The sequence below is a fragment of the Ranitomeya imitator genome, chromosome 2 (assembly GCF_032444005.1).
Source record: "Ranitomeya imitator isolate aRanImi1 chromosome 2, aRanImi1.pri, whole genome shotgun sequence".
Taxonomy (NCBI): Eukaryota; Metazoa; Chordata; class Amphibia; order Anura; family Dendrobatidae; genus Ranitomeya; species Ranitomeya imitator.
The window spans coordinates 50,717,742-50,739,647 of NC_091283.1; the positions used below are offsets into that span (position 1 = coordinate 50,717,742).

Sequence of the window (21,906 nt, forward strand, 5' to 3'; positions counted from 1 at the left end):
TTTAGCATCAACTTTACTCGCCATGATTGGAAGAAGAAGTATGAGTACAACCTCAAGAACATCGTCACAACCATGAAGAATGTTGAGGGAAACATAATACTTTGGGAGTGCTTTTCTGCAATGGACGACTGCATAGAAATGAAGGAAGGATGGATGGGGTCATGTGTTTCGAAATTTTGTCCTACAACATTCTTTCAACAGTATGAGCATTGAAGGTGGGTTGTGGGTGTGTCTTGCAGCATGACAATGACCCGAAACATACAGCCAGAGCAACTAATGAGTGCCTCCATAAGAGCATTTCAGGGTCCTGGAGTGGCCTAGCCAGTCTCCAGACCTGAACCCAATAAGAAATCTTTGGAAGGAACTGAAACTCAAAGTTGCCCAGCGATAACCCCGAAACCAGAAAGATTTGGAGAACAACTGTACGGAGGAGTTGGCCAAAATCTTTGCTGCACTGTGTGAAACTTGGTAAAAAACTTCAGGAAACGTCTGACCTCTTTAATTGGAAACAAACATTTACGGGTAGACTTAAAATGCTATTTACCTGCAGTATCGGGGTCATGTATGATTTTTTTTAAATTGCTCCATATTATCTTGCAGCAAAGTTTCATAACATGAACATTTTATGCAATCAGTATGAAGACTATACATTTCTGTTCTGAGCAATGATTGTATTTCTTTTGTTTGGCCCCTTAATCCGCTTATCATAGCTAAATCCCATATAATATGATCTGATTCAAAGGCAAAATGCAATTCAAAGAACTTTGGGGCATTGGATTGGATCTAGTGGGACCTAACAACACCCACATACCAACGTTAAAAGAAGAAAGGAGTGAAAAAAGAACAGTCGTAATCAGCTGGAGTGAAAATCAGAGCCACGATGGACCAGCAGAATGTCATTGTTGTCTTGATTGGAGCTATCACCTTTATTTTGGTCTTCTTTTACTGGAAATATGCATGGGAGAGAAGAAAGATGCCCCCTGGACCATTCCCATTACCTATTGTAGGGAACTTTCTAAAGATTCAGAGAGATGGACTAATTCCAAGCTTAACAAAAGTAAGTTGGGTCTTAATATCGAAATGTAAAAGGACTGGGATCATCATTTTCTACGTGCATTTGAACACTGTAAAAGATGTGATGATTTGAAAAAATTGAGTTATCTCTTTTATTTGTCTTTAAAAAGGGTTGTCTACTGTTCTTTTCTCAGGATGCACCGCTCCTCTGCTTCTTGACTTCCTGCTTTCCAGAGATGGATACATTTCTGAAATCTATAGATTTTAAAATACTTTAGAGGGGAGAGGGTTTTTCAATAAGTCTAACAATTTTTTTAAATTTATTTATTGTTTTTTTTCCTATCTGCTTTTATTGACATTTTAAATGACAAACATATAACTGCAAAAACTAAGATATGGAGATACCTCTCAGGGTATCCCACAAGATATTAAAAGTGTTTTCCAGTCTTGGGCTCAAGTCTATAGTCAATTTATGTGATTGCAGACTTGTGAATCCTCATGCGAGCTGTTGGGATTCTCCAGTGCTGGAGTTCTAGTATGCAATTTCCATACATACTGTTACAGTGGTGAAAAAAGGTATTTAGTCAGCCACCAATTGGGCAAATTCTCCCACTTAAAAAGATGAGAGAGGCCAGTAATTGACATCATAGGTAGACCACAACTATGAGAGAGTCAAAATGAGAAAACAAATCCAGAAAATCACCTTGTCTGATTTCGCAAGATTTATTTTACAAATTATGCTGGAAAATAAGTATTTGGTCATTAACAAAAGTTCATCTCAGTATTTTGTGATATAACCTTTGTTGGCAATGACAGTGGTCAAACATTTTCTGTAAGTCTTCACAAGGTTGGCGCACAGTGTAGGTGGTATACTGGCCCATTACTCCATGCAGATCTCCTCTAGAGCAGTGATATTTTGGGCCGGTCGCTGGGCAACGCGGACTTTCAACTCCCTCCAAATGTTTTCTATGGGGTTAAGATATGGAGACTGCCTAGACCACTCTAGGACCTTCATATGCTTCTTACGAAGCCACTCCTTCGTTGCCCTGCAGTGTGCTTGGGATCATTATCATGCTGAAAGACCCTTCCATGTTTCATCTTCAATGCCCTTGCTGATGGAAGGAGGTTTGCACTCAAATTCTCGATACATGGCCCCATTCATTCTTTCATGTACACGAATCAGTCGCCCAGGTCCCTTTGCAGAGAAACAGCCCTAAAGCATGATGTTGCCATCCCCATGCTTGACATTAGGTATAGTGTTCTTTGGATGCAACTCAGCATTCTGTCTCCTCCAAACACGACAAGTTTTGTTTCCACCAAACAGTTTTGCTTTGTTTTCTTCAGACCACATGACATTCTCTAAATAATCTTCTGGATAATCCAAATGCTCCCTAGCAAACTTCAGATGGGCCCGGACATGTACAGGGTAAAGCAGGGGGAAACGTCTGGCACTGCAGGATCTAAGTCCCTGGCGGCATAGTGTGTTACTGATGGTAGCCTTTGTTACAGTGGTCCCAGCTCTATGCAGGTCATTCACTAGGTCCCTGTGTGGTTCTGGGATTTGTGCTCACCATTCTTGTGATCATTTTGGCCCAACAGGGTGAGAATCTTGCATGGAGCCCCAGATCGAGGGAGATTATCGGTGGTCTTGTATGTCTTCCATTTTTTTTATTATTGCTCCCACAGTTGATTTCATCACACCAAGCTAATTGCCTATTGCAGATTCAATCTTCCCAGCCTGGTGCAGGGCTACAATTTTGTTTCTGGTGTCCTTCAACAGCTCTTTGGTCTTCACAATAGTGGAGTTTGGAGTGTGACTGTTTGAGGTTATGGACAGATGTCTTTTATACTGATAACAAGTTCAAACAGGCGCCATTACTACAAGTAATGAGTGGAGGACAGAGGAGCCTCTTAAAGAAGAAGTTAGCGGTCTGTGAGAGCCAGAAATTTTGCAATTTTTTTAGGTGACCAAATACTTATTTTCCATCATAATTTGCCAAATAAATCTTATGAAATGAGACAAGGTGATTTTCTAGATTTGTTTTCTCATTTTGACTCTCATAGTTGTGGTCTACCTATGATGTCAATTTCAGGCCTGTCTCATTTTTTTTAAGTGGGAGAACTTTCACAATTGGTGGCTAACTAAATACTTTTTTTCCCCACTGCACATGTCAACTAGACATGCGTGTCTTCTCTCAATACAAGTAAATTGAGTGAGAATGGACATGTCTAGTTGAAATGTGGCTGGAAATTTGCAAAGTTCAAACTTATGGTCACCCTACCGCTTACTTCCAGTCCTAACACCAAAGAATCCTGATAAATTCTTCAAAAGTGGTCGCATTTACTATGCCTGAAATAGTTCTAGTCTTTTATTGAAGTAACATTTTTAGCGATATGCATGGAGGCACATGCCACTTCTGAAATGCACCAAATTGATTAAGCGGCGTGTGCTTGTCCAGGAATTTGGCACATCTTATTCCCGCACTCCCCTCATTAAGACTGACATACGGAACAACAGTCTTAATGTCGGGGTTATATGTGTCAAATCATTTTAATTTCTTTTCTCATGGCCTCCCAAAAATGGTACTATTTAGGCAGGTCATCTAAATGTGAGAGGTCCTACATTTGCTAGAGATACAGACTTTTTGCATCAGCGTGTGAAAAGCTTAAGGATATATGCACACAATTTCTTTTTCAGGAGGATTCCTGAACCGACTTTGCATGGGAAAACTTGGCGATAGTGAAGGCATCTAAATAACGCTAAGTTCACATAGCTTGAGGGAGTTTTCCTTGACCTTCACACATCTTGAGAAACCATGAAAGTTAGGCCTCATTCAGATGTCCGATTTTCCAATACGATTGCTTTCCGTGGTTTTCACGAATTGAACTCATACCTACTATGAGACCATTCACAGGCCTGTGCTTTTAATACAGGCCTCTGAGAGGTCTGTGGGAAATTGCTGAGAGATGCCCAGGACCAGTAGACGTGCAGGAAAATGCTAAACTATTGTCGTCCCACACATGTGCTCCTTCTCTTACTGTAACCAGTTTAAGAGCTATTTTTCTTTTTTAAAAAACATTGAATTTTACAGGAACGGTGAGTGCCCCAATTTATTCTTATTATGTGAGCACCTGGACCTGGTACCTGCAGGCTTGATTGCTCAGTCCAAAGGTGGGTTTAAGGACAGGTTAAAACACACAGGTTGAATGGTGTTGGCTTACATTTCTTTTTGTCTCATGCCCAATTTTGATATGAGAGTAGGATCAAAATCTATAATGCAAGTATATGGGTCCATGAAAAAATCGGATCAAACTCACCAGAGTATGGTCCCATTTTTAGGCTAGGGTCACGTTGCGTTAGTGCAATCCGTTTAGCACTAGCGCTAGCGGATTGCGCTAACGCAATGTTTTCTATGGGGCTGCGGTCGAGGTCGCGGTAACGTCCCCGCTCTCGCAGATCCCCGATCTGCGAGAGCGGGGAACGGACCGCGGGCGCGCCTCGGACGCTGCAAGCAGCGTCCGCGGCGCGCCAGGAATCACCGGCGCGTCGCTAGCACGTGTCGAACATGGCACGCGCTAGTGAAGCGCGTTCCCATTGCCTTCAATGGGCGCGTTAACGGACGCGTTGCACGGCGTTAATTTCGCAATGGGAACCCAGCCTTACGGATTGTCAGAAAGGAGAAGATAGAGAAACACTCTTTCCCATTTTCTTACAAAATATGGTATTGTTTTAGGAATCTCCTTAAAGCACCACTTACACACTATTTTCTTTATTTCACCATCGGAGTGGTATTATTAATGTTTCTGGTCTCTGTCCCGCTGCTTCGGTCCTGTTGTGTGACGGCAGCTCCTAACTGACCGGAAGTGAGAGGTAATGGTCACATGCTCTCAATGTAAGTCTATAAGATTCCGCATCTGGCCTCATTCTGACTCTCATAGATTTACATTGAGAAGTGACTTCTGGTCGGCCAGCAAGCACTAGAGCGATCCGGCAGGTCATAACCTGCAGAAGATGAACGGAGCAGCTCTGAGAACAGCAAAAAACAGCAGCTTCTAACTATTCTACTACACACATGAAACATACATTAGTGGTGCTTTAATGAGGGGAGCGTACATTTTTGAGATGGATTGGCCCTTGGCTGAAGAAGTAGACAGAAGCTTCTCAAGCTAAGTGAGGACTCAAAGTTGACATGTTGTAGTCCGTTGAAAGGTTCTGAAGGTAAATCTGAAAGACAATGATTACAGAAATGTTGGTTCTTTGCAATTGCCTTAGGAGAATAAATTTGCCACGTCAGATTCAGCACTCGCTTTTTTTACAGATACATTGCAATCCTTAACAGATGAAGCTGTATTTGGTTATGTAACTGTTAATAACTGCTGATGTAAAACTGATGCCATACTAATTGCATACTTACCACCAGAGGACTAACTATACAGTCATGGCCAAGTGTAGGAATCCTTGAAATCCTTGACATTCTTCCAGAAAATGAAGTATTTCTCCCAGAACAGTATTGTAATTCAAAAATACACAGTCATGGCACCAAGTGACTGTAGGTACTGTGTTTTATTCTTTGTAAGCCTCATTCCATTTTCTTTAAACAGTAAAATGATGTACTTTACCAAAAAGCTTTATCTTGCTCTCATCTGTCCACAAGACACCTTCACGGAAGGATTTTGGCTTACTCATTTACATTTTGGCAAAACTGCAGTCTAAGGGTACCGTCACACTATACGATTTACCTACGATCACGACCAGCGATATGACCTGGCCGTGATCGCAGGTAAATCGTAGTGTGGTCGCTGGGGAGCTGTCACACAGACAGCTCTCCAGCGACCAACGATGCCGAGGTCCCTGGGTAACCAGGGTAAACATCGGGTAACTAAGCGCAGGACCGCGCTTAGTAACCCGATGTTTACCCTGGTTACAAGCGTAAAACTAAAAAAAAAAAAACAGCACATACTTACATCTGGTGTCCGTCAGGTCCCTTGCCGTCTGTTTCCCGCACTGTGACTGCCGGCCGTAAAGTGAAAGTGAAAGCACGTCACCGCTGTGCTCTGCTTTCACTTTACGGCCGGCAGTCACAGTGCAGGAAGCAGACGGCAAGGGACCTGAAGGACACCAGAATGTAAGTATGTGCTGTTTGTTTTTTTTTAGTTTTACGCTTGTAACCAGGGTAAACATCGGGTTACTAAGCGCGGTCCTGCGCTTAGTTACCCGATGTTTACCCAGGTTACAAGCGAACGCATCGCTGGATCGCATCGCTAGATCGCTAGATCGGTGTCACACACACCGATCTAGCGATGACAGCGGGAGATCCAGCGATGAAAGAAAGTTCTAAACGATCTGCTACGACGTACGATTCTCAGCAGGATCCCTGATCGCTGCTGCGTGTCAGACACAGCGATATCGTAACGATATCGCTGGAACGTCACGAATCGTACCGTCGTAGCGATCAAAATGGTATAGTGTGACGGTACCCTTACTTTTTATGTCCCTGTGTCAGCAGTGGGGTCCTTCTCAGTCCTCTGTCATAGTGTTCAGTTTAATTCAAAAAATAAAGATTATTATTATTATTATAATTGTGTAGGGATAGTTCTTGCTGACACTGATGCACCCTGAGCATGCGGGACAGCTTGAATTTTTTTGATTGGGGCTACTTATCCACCATCCGGACTATCCTGCATTGTAAACTTTCTTTGATTTCTCTCTGCCTTCAACGTTCACGGAGATTAGCTACAGTGTCATAGGTTGTAAACGTCTTGATTATGTTGCGCATGGTGGACAAAGGAATATTCAGATCTCTGAAGATGAACTTGTAACCCTGAGATTGTTGATATTTTTCAAAGCAAAGAAAAAGTGAATAGCACTAGGGTATACAAATTACCACTTATCAGACTCAGATCCACATAAATCTGAACTCCGCCGTAGAGTAATAGCTGGTATTGGTGCTTACACGAATCCAGGGCAAATCCAAGTAAACAATATACAGAAAAAAAGTGTAGCACTCACCAGCATGAAGAAAAATCCAATAGTTCTTTATTCACATATGTGCCACGGAAAAAGGTTAGACATACAGGACGTGTGAGACATGCGCATGTCAGCTCCAAACACCCAACCACTTACAACAACACTAGGGAAGGGGATAATTAGGAGCTTTCACCAGATAACATACACGCATCCACACACACACACGATATTAGGCTTATACTAGTGCATGGCCGAGGGGTCATGTGAGCCTTTAATAGATGTAGCCTTCTGGGACCTTTCTAGTGGTCCAATCGGAGCCGCTACAGGACCTGAGCAAGTGACCTCCGACCTCCAATGAGAGGTCGTCCCACGGGCATGCTCAATAGACGAAAAGCAGGACTTAGTCCCTGGAACATCTGCTCGCTGCTGATCATAGCTGGTTACAAAGGCAAAACCTGGGGCAGCAGCTGTAACCAGACGCACAGTATCAGTTTGAGCCAGATGCTGGGACCAACGTCTCTGCTGAGCAGGCTCCACTGTGGCTGGGGAAGAATGGGAGACCACAGAGGACTTGGATCGAGGTTCCCCCTGTGCAGTGGCGAGCACTTGACACCTAACAGATGTTTACCTACAATTTTGTCAAGGTGCCAACAATTTTGACTCATTTGGAGTTTTGGGTGAAATTATGTCAAGTTTGCTTTTTTTTTCTCTGTTTTTTTTGTGTTGTTCCAATACACACAACAAATAGATATGTGTATAAAAAAAAGTGATGTCATAATTTTCTTAAGAAAAATTCTTTATTTTGTGGAACCACTTCAAGGGTGCCAACACTTTCGGCCATGATTGTAATAGGTGCAGAGTTTAGGGGCTCTTAAGGTCTCTTTACCCCATATGAAAAGACGATCACTATTAAAGATCTACTTTAGCTGAGGGCCCCATTGAAGATTTTGCAATGGAGCCCACAAGTTACAACTTATGCCATTGCTGATTTAAGTTTAAGGGTATGTGCACACGTCCGGATTTTTAGCGTTTTTTTTGCGGAATTTCGCTATAAAAACGCTATAAATCCGGTAAAAAAATGCTAACATTATGCATCCTATCTTTTAGAATGCATTCCGCATTTTTTGTGCATATGTTAGCGTTTTTTTCCGCAAAAAAAACGCATACCGCAAAAAATCCGCACATGCTCTATCTTTTTGTGGATTTTTTGCGGATTTCCTATCAAAAAGGACATTCCGGAAAATAAAAAAAAAACGCAAAAAATCCGCAAAAAATCTGCGCAAAAAACGCGCAAATTCCGAGAAATCCGCATGAAAAAAGCACGCGGATTTCTGGCAGAATTCTCAGGATTTTGTCAGGAAAAAATCCTGACGTATGCACATACCCTAAAAATAAGCAAATAAGTTGAACATTTCAGATTCACATTCCATCACCAAATCAAATGGTCTTAAGATATGTTTGACTCCATGTGAATGCCTCTTTTAAAATACTGTCGATTTTGACAATTTCACAGATGGCAAGAACATATGGCCCCATTTATACTGTCTACTTTGGCACAAAACCTATTGTAGTTCTCACTGGATATCAGATTATAAAAGAAGCACTTGTTGACATGGGAGATGCATTTTTGAATCGTGGTGCCATTCCATTGGTGGAAAGTATTTTGAATCATGCTGGTAAGTCATAAATTAGTTATCAGATTGGATATAATACCGACTGCAGAATTGCAAGCTGCTGTCTTAGATATTGATGTCTGACATCTATTATAGGTGTATAATAATAGATAGACTGAGAGTGGTCTGACCCACAGAGCCATAAAAGTTATAAGGTCACTGATATTTCAACAAACTTTGCATCAATCAAAATATGCTTCTTTCTCCAATCATGAGCAACTTCTTCTCCACCTCTGCCTGCCTGAACACATCATTTTGACTGGAAATTCCATTTGCATCTAAATATTTTAAAGGGAAGGTGCCGCAATTTTGTTTTTGTATTAAAAATGATTGTTTATAGAAACAATTATTTTTAATACAAAATTATTTTTTTTAACTTTAATATCTTTTTTATGATTAATGTTTTTTGCAGCCACTGGGCGCCGCCATTTTGCTTTGCAGCAGTGTAAGAGTCCCAGCACGACACTTACACTCTGCAAATATGGCTGCCCTGGACATAGACATCTGCAGTCGGGAGGCGACCCCATAGCTAGTAATGCATTATAAGCTTCTCTCTGCTCTGATGTGGCCACGCCCCCTGGGCTGTCTCCACATCACAGCAGAGGCAGGAGATCGGCGCCATCTTGCTTCAGCCTACAGTGGAGTGTACCTGTGAGCTCCACTGTGACTGAGAGCTGTGCTGTTGGAGGGGCAGCTCCATCTGTCTCCCCTCACACTGTCAGCGGCCGTTCCCTGTCCTCTTCTCTGCCTGGTGTGTGGCTGTAATCTCTAGAATTGCTAGAGAGGGTGAAGGAATGCTGCGGTCTGATGTCCTCTATCAGGAGCTGCAGAGAGGTAACAGAGGGGGATGGGGAAGGCTCTGTGCTGCTCGACCTCTCACTGCAGCTCCATACAGGACATCAGACCGTGCATCTATCACTATACTGTGCTGAGCCATGTATCTAATCCTCTCCTGTGTGATACTGTCTGGTGAACCGTGTATCTAATCCTATCCTGTGCTGACCTGTGTATCTAATCCAGTGGAATACTGACTGCTGAGCCGTGTATCTAATCCTCTCCTGTTTGATACTGTCTGGTGAACCATGTATCTAATCCTATCCTGTGCAGACCTGTGTATCTAATCCTGTGGAATACTGACTGCTGAGCCGTGTATCTAATCCTCTCCTGTGTGATACTGTCTGGTGAACCATGTATCTAATCCTATCCTGTGCAGACCTGTGTATCTAATCCTGTGTGATATTGTCTGCTGAGCCATGTATCTAATCCTCTCCTGTGTGATACTGTCTGGTGAACCATGTATCTAATCCTATCCTGTGCAGACCTGTGTATCTAATCCTGTGGAATACTGACTGCTGAGCCGTGTATCTCATCCTCTCCTGTGTGATATTGTCTGCTGAGCCATGTATCTAATCCTCTCCTGTGTGATACTGTCTGGTGAACCGTGTATCTAATCCTATCCTGTGCTCACCTGTGTATCTAATCCTGTGGAATACTGACTGCTGAGCCGTGTATCTAATCCTCTCCTGTGTGATACTGTCTGGTGAACCGTGTCTCTAATCCTCTCCTATGCACTCCTCTCCTCCCTGCATATCTTTCCCCATTGCACACACAACTCAATGCGTGCGATAACAGGAGCTGCGGGCGTCATGCTGTATTATGGCAATATGTGAGATCTATATGACGGTATTTTGTGATCTGTATGGTGGTATTATGCTTGATCAGTATTGTGAGAATTATATGGTGGTATTGTGTGTGATCTATATGGCGGTATTGTGTGAGAACACTGGCAGCATTATGTGTGATATATATCGCGGTATTATGTGAGAACACTATGGCAGTATTATGTGTGATCTATATGGCGGTATTATGTGAGAACACTATGGCAGTATTATGTGTGATCTATATGGCGGTATGTGAGAACACTGGCGGTATTATGTGTGATCTATATGGTGGTATTATGTGAGAACTGTATGACAGTATTGTGTGATCTATTTGATAGTATTGTGTGTGATCTATATGGCGGTATTATGTGAGAACACTATGGCAGTATTATCTTCAGAAAGTGGACCCATTCTATGGTGGTTCTGGCTGAGCACCTGCACGCGGGTCTGGGGTAATAGAGGGGGCAGCATGACCTCCAGTTAGGTGTAGTCAGGGGAAGGCTGGTGAGGCAGCTGAAGAGAGGGGTCTCATTTTTATCGTTACTATATGGCTACATTTCCTTCCCAGCATCACCCCGGACTTCGCCTGTCGCCTCGCTTTCACACATTGCCAGGACAGGATGGAGAAGACAGGATCTGAGGAGGGGAATGGGGTCTGCATGCAAAGTCTGGATCAGAACAGGCCGTCAATCCGCAGAAATGTTTCCTGGATTTCTGTGGAGCAGACAAGTAGACGGCCCATCCATGTGTATAAAAGACAGCGCTCTATGTACAATCCCTGGCTGCTCCGTGCACCAAACAGGGGGCCCCTATAGACCAGCACACTGCTCTCCTGAAATACTCTGTGCTGCTGTCAGCCTGCTCCCTCCACCACATATCTCCCAGAATCCTTGCTGCCTGCCATCCTCGGTGACCGTCTACTTGTCAGTATAAGGCTGCTTTCACACTAGCGTCGGTACGGGCCTTTCACAGTGCGTCGTACCGACGTATGCTGTGAAAGAAATGTCCGATGTTGGCAGCAGAAGCAGCCTTACGACGCTTCCGCTGCCCCATTGTTAGGTCTGGGCAGGAGGGGGCAGAGTTTCGGCCGTGCATGCGCGGTCGAAAATGGTTGACTCGACGCACAAACGTTACATGTAACTTTTTTGTGGTGGCGGACCGCCAAAACATGACGCAACCGTCGCACGACAGTTACGACGTGTGGCAATACGTCGCAATGCGTTGGTAATGTTAGTCTATGGTGAAAAAACGTATCCTGCAGACAACTGCAGGATGCGTTTTTTCTCCTGAATGACGCATTGCAACGTACAGCCAAAAACGTGAAAGTAGCCTAAGGCTGCCGTCCACTATCAGTATTTGGTCAGTATTTTACCTCAGTATTTGTAGCCAAAACCAGGAGTGGGTGATAAATGCAGAAGTGGTGCATATGTTTCTATTATACTTTTCCTCTAATTGTTCCACTCCTGGTTTTGGCTACAAATACTGAGGTAAAATACTGAACAAATACTGATAGTGTGACGGCAGCCATACTCTGCAGTCACCAACAAAATGGCTGCTCACTGGGTTCCTGAATATCATCCTCTCTAATCCCTTAGCAAACACCCATAAGGAGAGGAGACATCACACACGTCAGCAGACTCCGCCCATAATTACTGCAGTGCTGTAATGTGAGCTAGTTGTACACTAGGTTTTTCTGAAATTTCAGCAGCTGCTCCCCCTAGTGTTGAAAAGTGGAAATTCCAAAACTTTTCAAATTATGTTTCATATTTTACTAAATTATAAACAAATTATAATATTTTTTAAGAAAATGTAATCATTAATTCTTTACATTTTTATAATTTCTGAAAAATTTTTTTTTTTGATGGCACCTTTCCTTTAATGGGAATTGAATATTTTAATCCTTGCATAAGCACACCCATTAAAATTTTTATTGGTAAAATCTGGGTAAATATACTGTATATATAGGGTCATTTACAGTGGGTACGTTAAGTATTCAGACCCCTTTAATTTTTTCAATTTATGTTTAGTGTTGAGCATTCCGATACCGCAAGTATCGGGTATCGGCCGATACTTGCGGTATCGGAATTCCGATACCGAGATCCGATACTTTTGTGGTATCGGTATCGGATCCATAGGGATGTGTAAAATAAAGAATTAAAATAAAAAATATTGATATATTCACCTCTCCGGCGGCCCCTGGACATCACGCTGGTGACCGGCAGGCTTCTTTGTTTAAAATGAGCACGTTTAGGACCTGCGAATGACGTCGCGGCTTCTGATTGGTCGCGTGCCGTTCATGTGACCGCCACGCGACCAATCAGAAGCCGTGACGTCATTCGCAGGTCCTAAATTCCTAGAATTAGGAGTTTAGTGTATGAGAATGACGTCGTGGCTTCTGATTGGTCGCGTGGCGGTCACATGAGCGGCACGCGACCAATCAGAAGCCGCGACGTCATTCGCAGGTCCTAAACGCGCTCATTTTAAACAAAGAAGCCTGCCGGTTACCAGCGTGATGTCCAGGGGGCGCCGGAGAGGTGAATATATCAATATTTTTTATTTTAATTCTTTATTTTACACATTAATATGGATCCCAGGGCATGAAGGAGAGTTTCCTCTCCTTCAGACCCTGGGAACCATCAGGATACCTTCCGATACTTGGTGTCCCATTGACTTGTATTGGTATCGGATATCGGTATCGGCGATATCCGATATTTTTCGGGTATCCTCCGATACTATCCGATACCGATACTTTCAAGTATCGGACGGTATCGCTCAACACTATTTGTTTCATTGCAGACATTTGGTTAATTCAAAAAAAGTTCTTTTTTTTCACATCAATGTACACTCTGCACCCCATCTTGACTGAAAAATTACATAAATGTAGTAATTTTTGCAAATTTAATTAAAAAGAAAAGCTGAAATATCAAATGGTCATAAGTTCTAATCCCACCCAGGACAACATCTGCAAAGAGTTTGTATGTTCTCTCCGTGTTTGCGTGGGTTTCCTCCGGGTACTCCGGATTCCTCCCACATTCCAAAGACATACTGATAGGATATTTAGATTGTGAGCCCCATCGGGGACAGTGATGATAATGTGTGCAAACTGTAAAGCGCTGCGGAATATGTTAGCGCTATATAAAAATAAAGATTATTATTATTATTATTATTAAGTAGGGTTGAGCAAAACAGATCGGCACTTTTCAAAAGTCGCCGACTTTTAGCAAAGTCGGGTTTCGTGAAACCCAACCCGATCCCAGAGTGGTCTCTACCGAAAAGTCGGGTTTCGTTATATATATTGTAGCATGGCTAAAGGGTTTGTAGTCGATGGGAGGTATGTGCCACATAAGTGCCTGGTTGCTGTAATGTAGCCCGGAGTATTCCTTTCTTGCACATAATCTTGTATATGTGTTTCAGGACCTGTGGTAATGTCAGACCACATGGCTAATCATGTGATGGGTTACTGGGTGGGGTTAGCTCTTTATAAGACTGGCTAATCCTTTACACAGCAGATATGTGTGGAGGTGAAACCCTCCTGAGTGTGTTACGGCTTCAGGACTGAGCCGGATGAACTGGACACTTGCTTTTCTTTGCCTGAACCAAAGGCCCATTTTGCTTTCTGTTATTTGCCACATGGTTTATGAAGCAATAAACCCAGTGAACTTTAAAGGAACACGTCTCCTGAGTGTCAGCCGTCGCAGCTGAGTGAGTGAAATCCTTACAATTGGTGGAGAATGCGGGCAGCGTTCCCAGCGGAGACGTGAGTTTATTTTTGAATGTCCTGGGTCAAGGCTGTTGCAAGCCAGCAAGCATTGCCGGAGAAAATGGAGGACTTGCTGATACACTTGGTCCAGATGCAGTCACAGCAGGAGAAAAGGCAGAGCCAGCAGGAGCAAAGGCAGCAAGAGACCAACAGGCTGTTGATGCAGCAGATACAACAGAGCCAGCAGGAGCAACGGCAGAGTCAGCAGGAGCAATGGCAGCAGATGCAGCAGAGCCAGCAGGAGCATCAGCAGCAGATGCAGCTTCTGGCAACCGCCATCCAGGGCAAGGCGAGCGCCCCAACCCCAGGTTTGGCTGTTGACACCCACGTCCGGAAGACGGTAAGACGCGCATTGCAGAAAATGACTCCCGGGGATGATGTTGAGGCCTTCCTGACGGTGTTTGAGAGGGTCGCTGAGAGGGAAAAACTTCCGCCAGAGCAGTGGGCAGAGGTACTTGCGCCATACCTGACGGGAGAACCCCAGAAGGCGTACTATGATTTGACCTTGCAGGATGCCAAAGAGTATCACAAATTGAAAGCCGAGATTCTCGCACGTTTGGGGGTGACACTGACTGTCAGGGCACAGCGAGTTCACTCCTGGGGCTATCACCGGGACAAACCACCTCGTTCCCAAATGTTTGATCTGTTGCACCTGGTCCAGAAATGGCTGCAGCCAGAATCCTCTGCGCCTGCACAGATGGTAGAACGGGTGATGATGGATCGGTTTGTCCATTCCCTCCCGAGGCCTATACAGTCTTGGGTTGCCCAGGGTGATCCCCAGAATGCCGACGAGCTGATCGGACTGGTTGAGAGATACCAAGGGTTGGAAGGCTCCTTCGGGAGGCAGCCCATGCCGTACTGGGGGTCCCAGAAGGCAGCTGAGTCCCAAAAAGGGGTGGTGCGTCCAAGGTCACAAAGGGCGGGGGAGGTGGTGCCCAAGGTCCCCACGGGTGATATTATTTGTTGGAGGTGCCACAAGCCAGGACATATAGCTGCCCGTTGTTCCCAAACCACTGAGCAGATGGACTGCAGCATGGGACGCCGTTGTTCATACTATGCGTATCCAGCCTGTAGTGTGAACTCTCCATCCAACGAGGGACCTCAAGCGTGTCCCGTAAAGGTGAACGGTCGAGCAGTAACGGCACTGTTAGACTCGGGGAGCCTAGTGACCCTGGTGAGGGCCACTTTTCCTCTCCACCTGCTCCCAGGAAAGAAGGTCGGAGTGCGGTGCATACATGGTGATGCAAAGGACTACCCTATGGCCAGGGTGGACATTGAAACGGCATGTGGCACTGAGTCCCACATAGTCGGCGTGGTTCAGGACTTGTTGCACCCTATAATTATTGGCCGGGATTTCTGTTTGTTTTGGGATTTGTGGGGAAATGGTTCTGAGCTCCCTGGCAGGGAACCAGTGAACCCTGGAAGGGTATCGCCACACCCAGAGGCAGACAGTTTTCCTTTTTGTGTTCTGGTTGGGGATGAGGAGGAAGTATCCCCTACATCTGACATTCTGGAGTTAGAAGTTACCGGTGAAAATTTTGGGACTGCCCAACATAGGGACCCCACTCTGAGGGAAGCCTTTAATAATGTCACAGTTATTGACGGGGTGGTACAGGAGCCGGGGGCAGACACAAGATTTCCCCATTTTCTGTTGAGGGGGGAGTTGTTGTACCGTGTCACGAAAATACGGGAGGAGTTGGTAGAGCAGTTGATAGTGCCGGGTCCGTATAGACGGAAAGTGTTGGACATGGCCCATTCACACATCTTGGGTGGACACCTGGGGGTGGAAAAAACGCAGGAACGGGTTGTGCAGAGGTTCTATTGGCCTGGGTGTCACCGGGAAATAGTGAACTATTGCAGGTCCTGCCCTACATGTCAGCTAACTGCTCCTACTCCTCATTTCCGGAACCCCCTTGTGCCACTGCCCATTATTGAGGTACCGTTCGAGAGAATTGCCATGGACTTGGTCGGTCCCTTAGTTAAATCAGCTCGGGGCCATCAGTATATATTAGTCATCCTGGACTATGCCACACGCTATCCTGAGGCAATTCCCTTGAGAAATTCTTCCTCAAAAAGCATAGCCCGCGAGTTGGTCCATGTCTTTTCCCGGACAGGTCTGCCAAAGGAGATCCTGACTGACCAGGGTACACCTTTCATGAGCAAGGTGATGAGGGAGTTATGCAAAGCCCTGAAGATCTCCCAGTTGAGGACCTCGGTGTACCATCTCCAGTCAGATGGCATTGTTGAGAGGTTTAACAAGACACTAAAGAGCATGCTGAGAAAAGCTATAGAGAAAGACGGTAGAGACTGGGATTGTCTCTTACCCTATCTGATGTTTTCCATTCGTGAAGTTCCACAGGCCTCCACAGGGTTCTCACCGTTTGAGCTTCTATATGGCCGACATCCACGAGGACTCCTGGATATAGCCAAGGAAACCTGGGAGGCCGAAGTCACACCCCACAGAAGCGTCATTGAGCATGTGGCCCTGATGCAGCAGAGGATTGCAAAGGTGATGCCTATCGTGAAAGAACACCTTCTCCAAGCACAAGAAGCTCAAGCCAGGGTCTACAACCGGTCTGCAAGAGTGAGGCAGTTCAATCCGGGAGACCGAGTTCTTGTGTTAGTTCCAACGGTGGAAAGCAAGTTCTTGGCCAAATGGCAAGGGCCATATGAGGTTGTCGAGAAACTTGGTGAGGTAAATTATAAAATTCACCAACCAGGAAGACTGAAACCATTCCAAGTTTACCATGTCAACCTCATCAAGGCATGGCAAGATAGAGAGCCGACAGCAACTCCATCATTGTTAAGCAACCCAGAAGGTGAGGTTGGAGCGGTTACTATAGCAGAGACGCTATCAAAGACCCAGAAACAGCAGTGCCGGGAGTTACTCCAGAAAAACAGGGACCTGTTTTCAGAATTGCCAGGATACAGGAAGGTCATAGAGCACGAGGTCCTAACAGAGCCACATGTGCGGGTGAATGTGAAACCTTATCGTATTCCTGAGGCTCGTCGAGAAGTTATCTCCAAGGAAGTGGAGCGTATGTTGAGGCTTGGGGTCATTGAGGAATCCAAGAGCGGTTGGTCGAGCCCAATTGTCCTGGTCCCAAAACCTGATGGAGAGTGGAGGTTTTGCAACGACTATCGGAAGTTGAATGAAGTCTCCAAGTTCGAAGCTTATCCCATGCCCCGTATTGATGAGCTCATCGAAAGGCTTGGGCACGCCAGATATATATCCACCTTGGATTTGACAAAGGGGTATTGGCAGATCCCCATGGCACAGGAAGCCAAGGAGAAGACGGCCTTTTCGACACCTGATGGATGCTTCCAATATGCCCGGATGCCGTTTGGCCTACAGGGAGCTCCGGCGACCTTCCAGAGGGCTATGGATAGAGTCCTTGCACCCCATAAGGCCTACGCTGCTGCGTACCTAGATGATATCGTCATCTTTAGCCCGGACTGGGAGAGTCATCTGGAGAAAGTCCAAGCGGTGTTGGATGCTATAAGAGAGGCCGGATTTACTATAAACCCAAAGAAGTGCGCCTTGGGTAAAGAAGAAGCTAAGTACCTTGGATACATAGTGGGTCATGGAGAAATAAAACCCCAAATCAATAAAGTGGAGGCAATCCAAACATGGCCAAAACCAGTTTCCAAGAAACAAGTTAAAGCCTTCCTGGGAATCGTGGGATATTACAGGAGGTTCATCCCAAACTTCGCCACGATGGCTGCGCCTCTGACTGACCTGCTAAAAGGGACAAAATCAGTAATGGTTAAGTGGTCCGAAGAAACAGAGTCAGCCTTCCAAGAAATGAAAAACGCTTTGTGTAAGCAACCCGTTCTGATGGCCCCAAACTTCAAGAAAGAGTTTATTCTTCAGACAGATGCCTCAGATGTTGGGGTGGGAGCAGTCCTTTCCCAAGAACTACATGGGGAGGAGCATCCTGTTCTCTATCTGAGTAGGAAGCTGTCCTCATCTGAAAAGAACTACTCAGTCGTTGAGAAGGAGTGCTTGGCCATAAAATGGGCAGTGGACACATTGCGGTACTATCTGCTGGGACATAAATTTAGACTGGTATCTGACCATGCCCCGCTTAGGTGGATGAGAGAAACGAAAGGAAGAAATGCTAGAGTCACCCGTTGGTTCTTAGCCCTGCAGGACTTCAGTTTCCATGTGGAACATAGGGCCGGAAAGCTGCACGGTAATGCGGATGCCCTATCGAGAATCCCTTGTTTAGTGGGGGAAAGTGCCAAGCCCCACGGCTTTAGGCAGAGGGGGGAGGTATGTAGCATGGCTAAAGGGTTTGTAGTCGATGGGAGGTATGTGCCACATAAGTGCCTGGTTGCTGTAATGTAGCCCGGAGTATTCCTTTCTTGCACATAATCTTGTATATGTGTTTCAGGACCTGTGGTAATGTCAGACCACATGGCTAATCATGTGATGGGTTACTGGGTGGGGTTAGCTCTTTATAAGACTGGCTAATCCTTTACACAGCAGATATGTGTGGAGGTGAAACCCTCCTGAGTGTGTTACGGCTTCAGGACTGAGCCGGATGAACTGGACACTTGCTTTTCTTTGCCTGAACCAAAGGCCCATTTTGCTTTCTGTTATTTGCCACATGGTTTATGAAGCAATAAACCCAGTGAACTTTAAAGGAACACGTCTCCTGAGTGTCAGCCGTCTCAGCTGAGTGAGTGAAATCCTTACAATTGGTGGAGAATGCGGGCAGCGTTCCCAGCGGAGACGTGAGTTTATTTTTGAATGTCCTGGGTCAAGGCTGTTGCAAGCCAGCAAGCATTGCCGGAGAAAATGGAGGACCTGCTGAAACACTTGGTCCAGATGCAGTCACAGCAGGAGAAAAGGCAGAGCCAGCAGGAGCAAAGGCAGCAAGAGACCAACAGGCTGTTGATGCAGCAGATACAACAGAGCCAGCAGGAGCAATGGCAGAGTCAGCAGGAGCAACGGCAGCAGATGCAGCAGAGCCAGCAGGAGCATCAGCAGCAGATGCAGCTTCTGGCAACCGCCATCCAGGGCAAGGCGAGCGCCCCAACCCCAGGTTTGGCTGATGACACCCACGTCCGGAAGACGGTAAGACGCGCATTGCAGAAAATGACTCCCGGGGATGATGTTGAGGCCTTCCTGACGGTGTTTGAGAGGGTCGCTGAGAGGGAAAAACTTCCGCCAGAGCAGTGGGCAGAGGTACTTGCGCCATACCTGACGGGAGAACCCCAGAAGGCGTACTATGATTTGACCTTGCAGGATGCCAAAGAGTATCACAAATTGAAAGCCGAGATTCTCGCACGTTTGGGGGTGACACTGACTGTCAGGGCACAGCGAGTTCACTCCTGGGGCTATCACCGGGACAAACCACCTCGTTCCCAAATGTTTGATCTGTTGCACCTGGTCCAGAAATGGCTGCAGCCAGAATCCTCTGCGCCTGCACAGATGGTAGAACGGGTGATGATGGATCGGTTTGTCCATTCCCTCCCGAGGCCTATACAGTCTTGGGTTGCCCAGGGTGATCCCCAGAATGCCGACGAGCTGATCGGACTGGTTGAGAGATACCAAGGGTTGGAAGGCTCCTTCGGGAGGCAGCCCATGCCGTACTGGGGGTCCCAGAAGGCAGCTGAGTCCCAAAAAGGGGTGGTGCGTCCAAGGTCACAAAGGGCGGGGGAGGTGGTGCCCAAGGTCCCCACGGGTGATATTATTTGTTGGAGGTGCCACAAGCCAGGACATATAGCTGCCCGTTGTTCCCAAACCACTGAGCAGATGGACTGCAGCATGGGACGCCGTTGTTCATACTATGCGTATCCAGCCTGTAGTGTGAACTCTCCATCCAACGAGGGACCTCAAGCGTGTCCCGTAAAGGTGAACGGTCGAGCAGTAACGGCACTGTTAGACTCGGGGAGCCTAGTGACCCTGGTGAGGGCCACTTTTCCTCTCCACCTGCTCCCAGGAAAGAAGGTCGGAGTGCGGTGCATACATGGTGATGCAAAGGACTACCCTATGGCCAGGGTGGACATTGAAACGGCATGTGGCACTGAGTCCCACATAGTCGGCGTGGTTCAGGACTTGTTGCACCCTATAATTATTGGCCGGGATTTCTGTTTGTTTTGGGATTTGTGGGGAAATGGTTCTGAGCTCCCTGGCAGGGAACCAGTGAACCCTGGAAGGGTATCGCCACACCCAGAGGCAGACAGTTTTCCTTTTTGTGTTCTGGTTGGGGATGAGGAGGAAGTATCCCCTACATCTGACATTCTGGAGTTAGAAGTTACCGGTGAAAATTTTGGGACTGCCCAACATAGGGACCCCACTCTGAGGGAAGCCTTTAATAATGTCACAGTTATTGACGGGGTGGTACAGGAGCCGGGGGCAGACACAAGATTTCCCCATTTTCTGTTGAGGGGGGAGTTGTTGTACCGTGTCACGAAAATACGGGAGGAGTTGGTAGAGCAGTTGATAGTGCCGGGTCCGTATAGACGGAAAGTGTTGGACATGGCCCATTCACACATCTTGGGTGGACACCTGGGGGTGGAAAAAACGCAGGAACGGGTTGTGCAGAGGTTCTATTGGCCTGGGTGTCACCGGGAAATAGTGAACTATTGCAGGTCCTGCCCTACATGTCAGCTAACTGCTCCTACTCCTCATTTCCGGAACCCCCTTGTGCCACTGCCCATTATTGAGGTACCGTTCGAGAGAATTGCCATGGACTTGGTCGGTCCCTTAGTTAAATCAGCTCGGGGCCATCAGTATATATTAGTCATCCTGGACTATGCCACACGCTATCCTGAGGCAATTCCCTTGAGAAATTCTTCCTCAAAAAGCATAGCCCGCGAGTTGGTCCATGTCTTTTCCCGGACAGGTCTGCCAAAGGAGATCCTGACTGACCAGGGTACACCTTTCATGAGCAAGGTGATGAGGGAGTTATGCAAAGCCCTGAAGATCTCCCAGTTGAGGACCTCGGTGTACCATCCCCAGTCAGATGGCATTGTTGAGAGGTTTAACAAGACACTAAAGAGCATGCTGAGAAAAGCTATAGAGAAAGACGGTAGAGACTGGGATTGTCTCTTACCCTATCTGATGTTTTCCATTCGTGAAGTTCCACAGGCCTCCACAGGGTTCTCACCGTTTGAGCTTCTATATGGCCGACATCCACGAGGACTCCTGGATATAGCCAAGGAAACCTGGGAGGCCGAAGTCACACCCCACAGAAGCGTCATTGAGCATGTGGCCCTGATGCAGCAGAGGATTGCAAAGGTGATGCCTATCGTGAAAGAACACCTTCTCCAAGCACAAGAAGCTCAAGCCAGGGTCTACAACCGGTCTGCAAGAGTGAGGCAGTTCAATCCGGGAGACCGAGTTCTTGTGTTAGTTCCAACGGTGGAAAGCAAGTTCTTGGCCAAATGGCAAGGGCCATATGAGGTTGTCGAGAAACTTGGTGAGGTAAATTATAAAATTCACCAACCAGGAAGACGGAAACCATTCCAAGTTTACCATGTCAACCTCATCAAGCCATGGCAAGATAGAGAGCCGACAGCAACTCCATCATTGTTAAGCAACCCAGAAGGTGAGGTTGGAGCGGTTACTATAGCAGAGACGCTATCAAAGACCCAGAAACAGCAGTGCCGGGAGTTACTCCAGAAAAACAGGGACCTGTTTTCAGAATTGCCAGGATACAGGAAGGTCATAGAGCACGAGGTCCTAACAGAGCCACATGTGCGGGTGAATGTGAAACCTTATCGTATTCCTGAGGCTCGTCGAGAAGTTATCTCCAAGGAAGTGGAGCGTATGTTGAGGCTTGGGGTCATTGAGGAATCCAAGAGCGGTTGGTCGAA

General features: G+C 46.1%; 1 protein-coding gene across 1 annotated transcript in view; it reads left to right on the forward strand.

Moving 5' to 3' along the window:
• The first annotated feature begins 749 nt into the window (after positions 1–749).
• Positions 750–21,906, forward strand: part of LOC138661790 (cytochrome P450 2C23-like) — a 71,652-nt gene continuing 50,495 nt past the window's right edge. Inside the window, exons 1-2 of the mRNA XM_069746708.1 lie at positions 750–1,057; positions 8,496–8,658. Of these exons, the coding sequence (XP_069602809.1) occupies positions 881–1,057; positions 8,496–8,658 (340 nt within the window). The 5' untranslated portion in view covers positions 750–880. The remainder of the gene's footprint in view (positions 1,058–8,495; positions 8,659–21,906) is intronic.